We start from the raw sequence: 13,107 nt of genomic DNA, 5'->3' as shown, positions 1-13,107 counted from the left end.
GGGGGCATTAACTTGTTCTTATGCACAGTAGAACTGTAAATGGGACATTCAACACTGTCATGCTCATAATTGTGTCTGAACTGCAACAGGAAACTGCTGCTTTTTCTTTCGTAATCTTTACTATCGTCATTTTTTCTCTACTTCTTTTGTATGTCTGTCACACTCTTGTGACCCGCTATTTCTGGGGTGCCTTGATAGTCAAAGCAGACTGTGTGCTAGAGAGGTGAGCAGAGTAAGCCTGATTCCCTCTAAGGACTTTTCTTTTGACATCCACCCCTTGACGCTCATATGATCTTGTGCAGTTGCGAGCACCTTAAAACCTCTACTAAAACAAAAACAGGTATTCTCTTGTCCATGGTGTTGATGGCCAAACTCCGACGCAAGACAACCCTGGCCATACTGCTGTTGGGCTACACAATCGCCATGTTGTTGTGCAACATCTGCATGCCCAGGTGAGTCAGTTCTGGCTCTCCAACTAACTTGTAACTTTGTTTTAAATTTTAAAAGAATTAATCATCCATTAAAACTTTACTAAGAAATATCACTGTTTCGTTTCATGGTCCTCTACTTTGATTTTTTTAAAGAATAAGTAGTATCCCTAAGTGTCCCCCCTCACCCAAATTTTTGGCTCCCCCAACAAAACGAAAATAAAACACTACCCCACCCAAAAAAACCCACCAATACCCAAACCAAAACAACAACAACAACAACAACAACAACAACAACAACAAAAACAACAAAACCCACTACTCCCATCCCACCTTGAGAAAAAAGTTATTCTCGAAAGTGAAATATCTCACCAACTGAGATATCGGCATACAATGTCACATAATCTTATTCCAGGAATGCTCTGGTCGTGCTGTTGTTCGTTGCCCGCGGAATGAGCAACGGGGCCTCTCAAGGAGCCTTCGTATATACCACTGAGGTGAGTTATTGCTGTAGACTTATCTTTTAATTTTAATAATCCAAGCTTGTGCACTCTGTCGTTATTCTTGTTCACTGTAGAACACACCATTAGAGTGCACATTATTATGTTGCTGTGATAAAGAAGGGATTTTGTGAGTGAGTGGGTGGCATTTTACGTCTGACACGAAGCAAAGTTCTAGTTCCATCAAATAAAATTAAATATTGTTTGAAGCGTTTTCTATCCAAAACTACGATGCTATGGGCTTGGTTGTTATAGAAGATCCAGAAAAGTGAAAACGTAGAAGTTTTAAAAAGATATTAACCATGCCAAATTTTCATGCTTTTTCGCATTGTATTCTCTCTTTATTCCTTGTTTACCAATATATTATATTTTAACCGTTTTGATTTTGTTACATTTCTCGTCTTTGAACGAGTTTATTTTTGTTGACTGCAGTTTCCTTATTCCTTCTTGCTTTATTTTTTTCTATACCCACACATTCCACAACCAATAGTCCAATGTCCAGAAAAGCAGTATGCCCAATGCTTATTGTATAAGCAATATACAAGCATACAGGAAGCATTGCTTTTGTGCCTGATAGAGCTTCAAACTGAAATAAAAACCCTGCCATACTCCCCCCCCCCCCTCGTTTACTCCCCCATCCTTTTTTTTCTTGCTCCAGGTGTATCCTACCTCTGTGCGGGCTATCGGCATTGGATGGAACACCAGCATGACTCGTGTCGGAGTGATCATCACGCCGTTCATTGCTCAGGTTAGCTCATCTTAAGTAAGAGCTATAATAATAATTGCTATCTTTGTTCAAGGGCTAGATGTGTGGGCTTCTGTTCTTGACAACTTATGCTTTTGGAGGACCTCTTTAACGCTATCAAGCCAAGTTTTAAGTTTTGCATGGTCTACCGTTGCTCTTGTATCCTGACTCTCTTGTGTTTGTAAGACGGATTGACTGATGGTTGGTACATACAGCCTGAACGTGGGGACCAAACAGGTAAAGGCTACAAATAGTGCACCAGTTCAGTTATTTACCAATGTTAAACTTCATTGTTTCCATGTGTTCTTTTTCTATGAAATGTTGAAAGTGATTGTATTAGTGCGACGGATGGTGATAGAATCTAGTGGTGATGGTGTTTGTGAGTATACTTTTTGGGTGTTTTAAAAAAAATTGTTCTTAGTTGTTGTTTGTATTTGTAATTTTTAATCAATTAATTGATTTTCTTCTTTTTTGGGGAGGGGGTAGCAGGCCTATCTGACACACAGTCAGCACACTCGTTTTTAAATGTGTTGCTGCATTTTTCTATCTGCCAGATGATGATCAGAACATCTGCGTACATCCCTATCACGACCTATGCCGTACTTGGATTTATTGGGTGCATAGCTGTTGTCCTGTTGCCTATAGAAACCGCAAAGAGAAAGATGACGGTAAGGTATATTACTATTAGTATTTTACTATCATGACCACAACTCGAATTCTAAGAAGTCATATAGTAAAATAATATGCTGGTAAAAAGCCTACTAAATAGAAGGTTAAAAGCTCATTTCAACACTATAAAATCATTGGAAATTTATGGGATCTTCAAATGGTTGCTTTTAAGGACAACGGGCTAACCCAGTTTTTGGGGGTTTCCCGTAATCTTCCCCTATACCAAAAGTTGGCATGGCCCTACCTATAGGAGAAGTTTGGTTTCGTTGGTGTGTATATTTGTTTGGTTGTATAGAAAACTCCTTGTCTTTTAAAGATACTGAACAAGGGACAAAAACTTTTCCTTCGATTTTCTCAAAACGCCATTTTTCGGGATAGACCCCTTGTGCTTAAAACCAATCAAATGCAATCTTCATCTCCTATATGATTGACTAAAGTAGACTGGGAGAGTTGAAAGCTTCTCAAACAACTAATATTCAATAACAGGCCTTTAGGGATTCGAACAAGGGCCATCTGCATCATAACCCAGTGAGGTAACCGCTCAGCTATCGGTGTTCCACTGAAGAACTCGAATATGGTGCATTTATGTAGGCTTAAGTTTGGATGCTCTTCAGAGGCAATGTTGGAAAGCTTTCTTGGACTACTCCAGACAGTTCCCGTTTAATCAGTTAAAGAGTGCTTGTTAGGTGTTTTCTTGCTTTTGGTTTTGTTCTGATATATGCCTGTGTGTGTGTGTGGGGGGGGGGGGGGGGGGGGGGAGGCGCTATATAAGGACGCGCATGCGTGCATGTGTGTGCTTAACTAGGTAAACAATTAAAGAAAACACAAAAGTATTTGTACACCCCTTCCGCCCACCGCAGCCCCTAAATCCACGTCACTTGCTTAGCTAAAATAAATGTGACAAAGGAGCTAGTTAGCCTCTTTGCCAAACTACTATCTTGTCTAGAACAGAAATGATATAGAAAGTAGCCAAATCTACATATTACCCACTTTTTCTTTTTTTTAACTTTCAGGATACCTTGGAAGAACAGTCTGACTAATGCAAGCAAAACTCCTAAGTTCCTTGCCATATTGACGACTACGACACTGTCAATGTTTTAAACGTTAACAACAACAACAACAGCAGCAGCAGCAGCAGCAGCAGCAACAACAACAACAACAACAACAACAACAAGATATTAGGCGTACTAGGAGTGTACAGAAAACATGCAACAATTTTTTCGAAGGCACTTTATCAGAAATTCAAATTTGGGCGTGATTTTGGGCGTGATCATTATATAAAAACCGCCTGTTTTTAGTTTAGTAATAGTTTTTCAGCACTTTCAACATAACGGGGTCATATGAGTGCCGAAGATAGGCGTTACAAGAGAGTAACAAATATACGAAGGAGGAGGAGCGATAAGGACGATATGTTTGATGGGAAAAAAAGGATCTGAGCAATCCACACCAAAGCACCCGCCAACCAACCACTGAAATTCGCCATTCTAAGTTGAACAGAAAGATAAGATAAGATAAGATAAGACAAGATGAGATAAGAGAATATGTTAAGTCTTTATTGTCCATGTCCTTTGTTTCTCATTAATGACACCAGGGGGTGATGTGCCAAAGGTATGGTGATCTTTGGAAACTTCAGAACGAATTATAATATGTAATTTTTCACAAACCTTAAGCAAAACACAGCACAATGACACATCTTAGATGATTCAGAATTCTAAAGTGACGAACACAAAGCATGTTGCGTAGCCTATGGTATGTTGTGTGTCATATAACTATTGACTTAACGCCCCTTTCAATCACAGGTAAGTTATTTAGGAAACTGGGTCTTCGATTTAACATGCATCTCTGATAGGACCAAGCCAAGTTGCATACTTGGAGAGCCTTATATCTCCCGAGTTCTAGAACAATCCACTAGGGATTCGAACCCGGAATGTCCACAATACACTGCTATGCTGTATTTGATGCCAATGTAATAGCAGAGTAAAAGTAAACACTCACAATGTCTACAACAATTAATCAAGCGATAAATTTCTTGTATTATAGCTTTCGGATTCGCTACCGTAACGTCATGGGTTCGAATCGGTCAGGGGCCCGACGTTTTGTCCTTGGGAAAGACACTTTACACGAATTTTCCTCACTTCACTTAGGTGGGAAAAAATGTGTACCCGGCTATAGACAGCGAAAGATCTTGTCAGTTTGTTAGTGTTTGAGTGTGTCTAATCCGCGGCTTGCAATGTATGCTTCTCGGAAAGCCAACATGTTTCTGAGTTTTCTTGTCTAGGCGGGTCTGCTGTTGTAACAGTTGATGTAAAGTGCACAGATAATGCGATAGAGCGTAGTTAAGCACTATAATATAAATGCAACTACATGTATTATTGTTATTTAAAAAAATGATTTTTCATTGTTTTACTTACTGAGCCAATGTTCCCTACAGGCAAAGACAATATGATAACGGCGTAGGCCTATAATAGATGTATGTGTGTGTATTTTTGTTAGTGTGTGCTAGTGTGTGTGTGTGTGTGTGTGTGTGTGTGTGTTTGTGTGTGTGTATGTGTGCGTGCGTGTGCGCCTGGGTGTGTGTTTGCTTGGGCACATGCTGGTTAAAAAGATGTTTGAGGTTGTTTTGGTGAATGCCAAAGATTTTAGTTAATAATAGTATTCTACAACCTTACTGATAATTTTATATACACAACTGCATAATACATGTATGATATTCAAATTTTCAGTTGGAAGAATAAAGTCGACGTTACAGTTCTTATTTGAATGAACATGACTTTCTATAGGCCTACTCTTGTTGATAACTTTACCATACGTATGTAACCCTCGTTGCTGTTTTGTTATTAAAGATGATTATAATATGCTTTCTCTCGACTGCTTTTTGTCTAAGTGAGGTTAATACTGATTCAAAATTCTGTGAGTGTTTGTGTATTTTGTTCTCTAATTTAAACCATACTTAGCACAAGTATATAGGCCCCTTTCATTTTTTAAGACAGAGAACTTTAAAGGTCCATTCCAGGACACTTTATGTATATATATAGATTCAGAGAAGCTCATACGCTAGGAAAAGCTGAACAAATCCTTACCCAGTTCAAGTTTATAAACTACAGCTCTACCTGGCTTGTGAAAGTGGAAAAATAAAGTGAAAAAAATCCAGAAATATTTTCATCTTCCATGTGATATCCTGACGGGGACCAAGAGCTTTGCTATTTACTACTGGCTGGATGCAAGCGTCTTGTGTATGATACAATAATACTAAAACAGGTTCAAGGTTTCAAGTCTGTTTTCCATTTCCCTTTTTTCTATGTTGCAAAGTATTTTTGTACACCAGATTTAAAAGCCAGTGATTGGAGGGCACCATTTGTTTTTCCAACTTCTCCTCTTTCCTTCTGTTTTTTTTCTGTCTTACATTTTCCCTCAGCACTGAATGATCATTACGGTGTCGATGTGCTTCTCTCTACTCAAACTAAAAACCCCCCAAACATTTATAAAAGATGAATAAACAAGCATCTGTTGCTTGCCATTTCAATTTTCTTTTCATCCTTCTTTCTTTCTTTTGATCTTTAACAAAAAGCACATTTTGTTAAAACCAGTTTTTCCAAAGCAATGAAGCATTTAACTTAATTGTTAGTTAGTCTATTCAGAGGTTAATGCAAAACTCCAAAATGATGTTTCCTTAACCTCTGGGGATTATAGTGACAGAGTTGATTTCCAATTTCCATAGCCTCTCAAGGCTAGTGTACAACTGTGGGCTTCATAGACAAAACTGTACATTTGTGTCACGACACAGTAGAATAGGGCGTTTGTCAATGTTTTGGCTTGTGGACCTATTGATATTGCCTAAAAGCTTATTCATTGGCCTTGCTTTCAATGAAAATAATACCCATCTATCTTGAATAGTGGTCGAAATATTGGTGCTTGAAGGGATCGCCTGATTTTAGCGGTAAAATTTGTATGGCCACCAAAGTTAGTTAAATTAAATTGCTTGAGAGTCCTTAAAAACTGAAAAGTTGCACATGTTGTGCCTTTAATCAACGTTTTTCAGTCAAATACACACAGAAATGTGTTTTTATATGCAGACATAAAAGGTGTTGAGCCAAAAAACAAAAATTCGATAGAAATTTATTATTTTGACAAGCACCTGGTTTCACCACAATCCTCACATTTAGTAAGCAAAAGCGTCAGAAACAGGTTGTGTATGTACTAATCATTTATTTTGAAAAATTTTGTACAATTCTCAATGTATATATACAAGGTAACAAACAATGCAAGGCCATGTTAATACAAATAGGCATTTATCACACAACAGTGTGGTTTATCGGAAAACACATGAGAACTTGATTGAATGCTGTCACTTATAGATATTTTTGCAAAGTAATGAAAGCAATGTACACTTAAAAGTTAAATAATATCACAGATACATTTCAAAGTTGAGACTCAAAGGACATTTCTCATATTCACAAGTCAAACAATTCATTAAAATATTCTTGGACACTGATCTCTGATATATTTAAACGTTGCACTGTCTATAAAGTACTGTAGAAATAAACTTACTCACTATTAGTTTTTCTGTCCTCTTATACCACGTGGTATCGAGGGGAAATGCAGTTGAATAAACAGTGAGACAAACAGAGGGAACGAAAGTAATATTAACAAAAAGAAATAAAGGAAAAGGCACCCAATCTTGGGAATGTATATGAACATAATTTCATCCAAAACTAATGCTTGAACTGGTTGCTCTTTTACTTATTTATCTTTACTACAAGAGAAGGCAATTCCCTGAAGAATTGACAAGAGAATCCTTAACAAAGATAGTGAATTACAAGATGGGCCACTCAGCCAAAAAAGTGTCCGCAGGAAGTATGCTCTTTGCTTCAGATGGCGCTGCAGTCTGTTTTGAAGCTCTCTTTCGTTTTTCCAGAAGAAGAATAGGAATAGCACCTCCTTGCGTGCGCAGATCGACTGCTGTTCATCAGCAGTTCGGGTACGTTCAGTGCGGAGTTTTAGTTTTTAAAAATTTTAATGACCTCTCGCCTTTCATTCTAAAGTCAAATTAAACGAAGAAAACCATCACCCTTTCCTCCGGAAGAGGTTTTTTGTCAGCGTAACCATTTTAAAAAAGCGTTCTTCCGAAATTCATTCAAAAACTTGCTAGTTTCACTTTGATTTTTTAAACTCAAGTAGGATAACTCTGTTCGCTAAAGGTGCGCTTTTGCGAAGAGGGCGCCACCGAATTTTGAGGACACTTTTTTAATTGGCTCAAAGAGAGAAGTGCCCCCTCTTGTTATGTAGACTCTTTGATATAAGAAGTCAGGATCTCTGCAAATGCCAGTTTACGTCAATCACACATTATATGTAGCCTTTGTGTTACACAATGCAAATATAAAGAGACCTTGTCCTGGGTGATTGCAGGGCGTCACAGGTAGGTCCCACTTCTTTGCTTTTCCTCTTATTATTTCTGTCTGTCTGTCTGTCTTGCTATTTCCCAGCACTAAATTACCATTATTGTGTCGATGTGCTTCTCTTTACTCAAACAAACAAACAAATGAACAAACAAGATACTTTATCCTCTAAAACATAATTTTTTAAAACTCAAAATAAAAAAAAAGACTTTTGACCTTTTTTAAATTTATGTAATAGTACTAGAAAAAAGAACAACCCACCAAGATATACAAAAGAAAAGTGAAGCATTTTGGATCTGTAGTTGAGGGGACAGCAAAATAACAGATATTTGTCTCAGTCAGATTTATTTTATCTTTAACTTTAACCCAACGTATCCTGGCCCACAAGCCTACAGGACCCCTGCATCTGAGCTACTGATAAAAAAAAACTAGATTTAGACCCCCCTCACCAACAGAGTACCGATATCTCTGTTGGTATCGTACTGAACTGTGTTGCAGACGGCCCTGGTTCAAACCTTGAAATGGGATTTTAACACTAGGATTATTCTGAAATTTTCAAGGCTCCCAACCCATTTGGTTTGGTCTTGTTATTGTAGGACGTAAAATTCATAAGTCCCGCCTCTTGAGTGACCTTGTATGGTTAACCCACGGGTTAAACAAATACCAAAACAAAAAATCATAAGACAAAAGAGTTCATGATTTTTATTTATCTATGTGGGAAGCACAAGGCAAGACGACATTCCACTCATAAACAAGAAAAATATTTTTCCATAGCAGTGAAACAATTGATGGCTGTACAGAGAAGGAAACTGTGTGTTTTGTCACCGATACGCCATAGACTCATTCTGTGATGCACAAGTTTGCAACTTCGTAGTCTATATATTCTATTTCAGAAATTTAAAAAGTCTCCATGTTTTAGTCTTGCCTTGAATTTGAAGAAGGAAGAAACCCAACCCCTCAAAAACCCATAGAAAATACATTTCTAAGGCGCCTCTGATTTGATCACATCCTTTGTGTCATCTGCAGCAGGTGGGTCCACCGTCATTGAGAATCCCAAAATCTCGTTGATGAAGACCTCAGCATTCAGGTCGAAGGGCAGGTTCTCAGCAATGTAGCTTCCAGCCGAATCAGCATCAAACGGCTCCTGTTCACAACTGCCGCCCTCGCGGTTGAAGCCGAGAAGTGTAGTCAGGTGCTCAGCCAGTTCGTACTCCGTCATGTGTTCTCCTGTACAGAACAATGTCGAGGGAAACAAGATGAGGTTAAGATGGCTTTCAAATAGAGTTTTCCAAATCAACACAATTCATCAGTAGTGCTGACAAAATGAGTTAGCTCTCGGATTTTAGCCCTTCGGAAATAGATGTCAAATTTATAGGTGAAGTTTGTGCAATTAATAAGTATTTTTTTCCCCCTGGTTTTACTGCACTTGCAACTGCATAAGGTCATATGAGTGCATGGGACACACCAAACATTTTCAGTTGGAAAGAAATTTTGAATTTTGCCTGGGTGGCGGCCGAGGCCTCCTCTTATCGATTTTGGACCACCAAGGGTTCAAGGTGCACAACTTGCACACAGGACATTTGAAATTTTTCGCCCTTGTCTGAGAAGGCTAGGTGTAGATCTTTCTACCACAAAGTCAGGGGTATGGCTGAAAGACAGCAGTAAGAAGGAGCCAAGGTGAAGCAGCAGAAAGACTGCAGAAAGAATCAGGAGCCCAGAGGAGGAGGTAAAGGAGGTGAGGGGGTGGGGGCAGAAAGTGGAGATGAAAGCAGACGACAGAACATTGCTAGAGAGCAGAAAAGGAGGGGAAAGGAGACAATTTTAGGGAAGAAAATGTTTCCATTGCAACCTGAATTCGAACCTGGGACCTTTGAAGGAGAGGCGAACACCTTAACCTCTAGGCCATGAGAGTCCCCATTTATAAGTATGAATAAATAATAAAAGACATGTTATCCTTGAAAAAAAGGTAGCCATTGAAAATGTACAAATTTGGCTCTGGCGTAGTTTTTCAGCTGATATCTAAATTCATGGATCGTGAGAAGTAACTCATTTTGTCAGAACATCTCACATTTAGATCGTATAGGAGGAGGATGCAGGTGCTTGGAGGGCACCACTCGTAGGTACTACTTCTTTTCTTCCCATCTGCAGTTTCTATCTATCTGTCTTGCTTCTTCCCTGTGCTAAATGACTGTTATTTTGTGGATGTGCTTCTCCTAAGTCAAACTCAAAATTGGTGGGATGCTTTGACCGTGCCTATCAGGGTCAACCCAGGTCAAGAGGCATACAGCCTCATAGCACACACACAAACACTTGATAAAGAGACGACATGGGAAGAGATGTAAAGAAATGAAACAAAATATAAAACAAAACAAAAGAACTGAATACGTAAAAAAAGATTGGGTATGATTTTCAAAAAAATATCAAGAGGATCCAAGGCCACAATAACATTCCCTGAATAAACAGGCAGTCAAAGTTGTGAAGGAAGCTATGACTTCCCCAAGCCCAGAGTACCCCACATTATACAGCGGTGGCTGTGCTATATAGAGTCACACAAGCAACCATAAGGCATGAGAGAACAATAGGGTAGAGATAGAGACAGAAACTCGTAGCCACCAGTCCCTTCTTGCCAGACTAAGGTCTGGTCATCACCACATGCTGTGGACCTATTAAAATCGGGTCAACTGAGGAACAGTTGTGCTTTGTGTTTGAGGAAAAAGATCAAGACCTGGCACACTGGCTTCAGAGGCACTCAGCAAATGAAAAAAGGGAACAGCAATTATTTGAGGAGGACAACGGGAGGCTGGATTGCCTCACAATCATATGTCACCCAAAGGAGTGGGTGATCCTGGCGAGAAGCACTCTTCTCGGGATTGTGGATACCTGCAACAGAGACAGAACAACTGCAACAACTGACTCCATTGTCCAAACCTGATGGCCACACACATATAATAATAATAATAATAATAATAATAATTATTATTATAATAATAATAATAATCATAATAGATAGCATTTGTATAACGCAAATCCCAGCTCAAAATAAACATATATATATGCACACACACACACACACACACACTCACACACACACACACACAAACATATGCACACACACAAACACACACACACACACATACTCACACACACCACAACCAACAAACAAAGAGAAAACGATAACTCTGACAAATACCAAAAGAGCGGCCTTAAAAACCCTCTTTTGCTAGTTAAATCAACTCATCCGCACCTTTCTTCTGCAACAAGTCCAGCATGTCTCCTCTCTCTATGTAGCCACCTTTGCCCAGCTCTGGGGACTCTGCCAATGTCTGGAAGGCCCACAGAAGCTTCTCAGGACTCAACCCAAAGGCAGGCCTATGGTTGATGTACACTGAGAATAAAAATAAAACGAAGAACAGTTCAGTGCTATTTTAAATGTAAAGTTATGTATACTGAGTCAACATAAAACATTTTAAAACTTTAAAAAGTTATGTTCAGTGGGTCAACATAAAATAAAGAACAGTTCAGTGCTATTTTAAATTTAAAGTTATGTACACTGGGACAATTTTTAAAAAAGAACAGTTTAGCACTATTGCAAATTTTAAGTTATGCATGCTAGGGACAATGATAACACAAAGAATAGTTCATTCTGTACAATTTCAAATCCAAAGATATACAGTTGAACCTACTAAAATGACCAACCATCCAAGACTTGATAACACAAAGAATAGTTCATTCTGTACAATTTCAAATCCAAAGATATACAGTCGAACCTACTAAAATGATCAACCATCCAAGACAATCACTTGTACAAACCACCATTTCCCACTCCCCCCCTTGTTTTTTTTTCTCCCCAATATCACAATGACACTGACCAAAACAGCCATTTGCCTTAGACAACCACTTTTCTCCTCAACAGTGGGTGGCTGTCTTGAACAGTTTTGACAGCACTTTGTAGTTGTGCACCCCTTCTCATTGTAAGCTATTTCAGTACCACAACAAATCCTTTGGTCAAAATATTCATTAATTTTAAGTTTCAATCTCAGTTCCCTGGAGAACATGCAGTGCGAGAGGGAGCATGCTAGGTGCTCAAACATTCTGTTAACCCTATCCATATGCCGTGTTTTACTATCGTATCCATACGACGTGGGAAACCCTGTGCCACCACTTTCCAAAGAGGAAATTTACTCGTTAATATGATCCGTACGCTTTGCATAGCAGTCGGTGAAAATGATTTTTTGAGAAGTACTGGAAGTTTCAAAGAGATCTTTGTACTAGAAGTACTCTAAAATGTGAAGAATACAGCCCTGGGGGTACAAAATGACCTCAGGCGTACGGATAGGGTTAAGATGTTTCTATTTCTAACTATTATTCCTCTTGTAAGTGAGTGAACTGAGAAAAATAAGATAAAGTACTATTCACAAACTACACCACTATTTGACCATGAGTAGAAATAATATCCAGGAACAACTTACACTTTATGAAGCTCCCGAGGTCAATATCCTCCTGATACTGGCCAAGATTCACGTACTCGTTGTACTTGATTTCATTGAGCATGTCCTCAATCTGTTCAGAATAGCCAAGCGCATTTATAAGTACAGGTCAGTCACATTGAAATCATGGAATGAAAGTAAATGATATCATTTTTATGTCAGTAGATTCATGTTCAGTAAAATGTTAAGTAAATGACTATGTATCCATTTATGTATATTGTGAATTGCATTGTGTATATTATTTTATTATGTATTTGTACGTGCTTATTTCGTAATGATGTGTAAGCGTGCGCGCGTGATAAGCAAGTAGATGTATGTGTGTGTGTGTGTGTGTGAGTCTGTGTGTGTGTGTGTGTGTGTGTGTGTGTGTGCGTGCTTGTATTTGGCGTGCATGTATGTGCACATATGTGCATGTAATGTATGCATGAGTGTGTGTGTTTGGAGTGTGTGTGTGTGTGTGTGTGTGTGTGTGCGTGTGTGTATGTGTGTGTGTGAGTGTGTGTGTGTGTGTGTTTGCGTGCGTGAATATTGTTCGTATATGCATTTATTTAAAGCGCCTAGAGCTGTGTTCACACGGGAGTGGGCGATATAGAAATGATCTTCATCATTATTATTATTAGATAGACGAAACGTGATTCTACAGACTTGTAAAAAGGTCCTCAGTGTATCGATCTTCTTGAGCTACGAGTGTCGGTTTCTTTGAACTCAGAATCGAGAGGGTTAAGAAGAAGAAGAAGAAGAAGAAGAGGCTCATTTCACCGCTGGCCTTTATGGCAACTGTCATTTGAAATTTACACTGAGATTTTACTGGATAATGTGTGATTCTGGACATGTGGCATCATGAGTCTCAATAAGGTTTAGGGAAAGGGGTGCGCTAGAAAA

General features: G+C 38.8%; 2 protein-coding genes across 3 annotated transcripts; one reads left to right on the top strand and one right to left on the bottom strand.

The window, feature by feature from the left end:
• The first annotated feature begins 346 nt into the window (after window positions 1–346).
• Window positions 347–3,502, top strand: LOC106011104 (synaptic vesicle 2-related protein). 2 transcript variants are annotated; one of them, XM_013079510.2, is made up of 5 exons: window positions 347–452; window positions 844–925; window positions 1,587–1,676; window positions 2,228–2,341; window positions 3,356–3,502. In XM_013079510.2, the coding sequence occupies exons 1-5, from the start codon at window positions 355–357 to the stop codon at window positions 3,380–3,382; spliced, it is 411 nt and encodes a 136-aa protein (XP_012934964.1). In that variant the 5' UTR covers window positions 347–354; the 3' UTR covers window positions 3,383–3,502. The 2 variants fall into 2 exon arrangements, with proteins under 2 accessions (XP_012934964.1, XP_035824303.1); XM_035968410.1 differs by lacking the exon at window positions 3,356–3,502 and having other exon boundaries at window positions 2,228–2,389.
• Window positions 3,503–8,417: 4,915 nt separating this feature from the next.
• LOC101863066 (cilia- and flagella-associated protein 251) lies at window positions 8,418–12,319 on the bottom strand. Its single transcript, XM_005089116.3, has 3 exons — window positions 12,208–12,319; window positions 10,983–11,123; window positions 8,418–8,965 (listed from the first exon to the last, which is right to left on the bottom strand). The coding sequence occupies exons 1-3, from the start codon at window positions 12,287–12,289 to the stop codon at window positions 8,721–8,723; spliced, it is 468 nt and encodes a 155-aa protein (XP_005089173.1). The 5' UTR covers window positions 12,290–12,319; the 3' UTR covers window positions 8,418–8,720.
• Between the last annotated feature and the right edge of the window lie 788 nt (window positions 12,320–13,107).

This window comes from Aplysia californica, unplaced genomic scaffold (genome assembly GCF_000002075.1).
Source record: "Aplysia californica isolate F4 #8 unplaced genomic scaffold, AplCal3.0 scaffold00003, whole genome shotgun sequence".
NCBI lineage: Eukaryota > Metazoa > Mollusca > Gastropoda > Aplysiida > Aplysiidae > Aplysia > Aplysia californica.
The sequence above is the reverse complement of the archived record's forward strand: the minus strand, read 5'-3'. Positions and strand labels throughout refer to the sequence as shown.